General features: G+C 66.8%; 1 protein-coding gene across 1 annotated transcript in view; it reads right to left on the reverse strand.

The window, feature by feature from the left end:
* The window catches only part of KIF21B (kinesin family member 21B), a 74244-nt gene that overhangs the window by 55925 nt on the left and 17967 nt on the right, over positions 1 to 352 (reverse strand). The window contains 2 exon segments of the mRNA XM_015568449.1: positions 11 to 100; positions 212 to 306. Coding sequence (XP_015423935.1) covers positions 11 to 100; positions 212 to 306 — 185 coding nt within the window.

Here is a 352-nt window from a genome sequence, read left to right on the forward strand (position 1 = left end):
CGCCGTTGGCGTCCTCATGGATCTTGATGTTGGACCGGCGGTGGCGGGCGTCGGGGTCCCGGGTGGCGTCGAAGAGGTCCAGGATCTCCTCGTTGTAGAGCTAAGCAAGGAGGGGGAGGGGGGCGGAAGAGACAGCGGCTGGGCTCACATCTATAGACCAGCTCCATTCTGCAGATGGGGAAACTGAGGCCCTGGGAGGTTCCCGGCCGACCCTGTCCCTCAGGTTCTGGATTCCACGGCCTTTGACCTGGACAGGGGTGGGGGTGGCAGGGCCCTCCCGCGGCTGCTCCTCCCCCAGGATCCAGGCTTTGGCAGGCCTGGCAGGAGGCCGGGGACCAGGGCCAAGGGGACT

The sequence above is a fragment of the Myotis davidii genome, unplaced genomic scaffold (assembly GCF_000327345.1).
Source record: "Myotis davidii unplaced genomic scaffold, ASM32734v1 scaffold685, whole genome shotgun sequence".
Classification (NCBI taxonomy): domain Eukaryota; kingdom Metazoa; phylum Chordata; class Mammalia; order Chiroptera; family Vespertilionidae; genus Myotis; species Myotis davidii.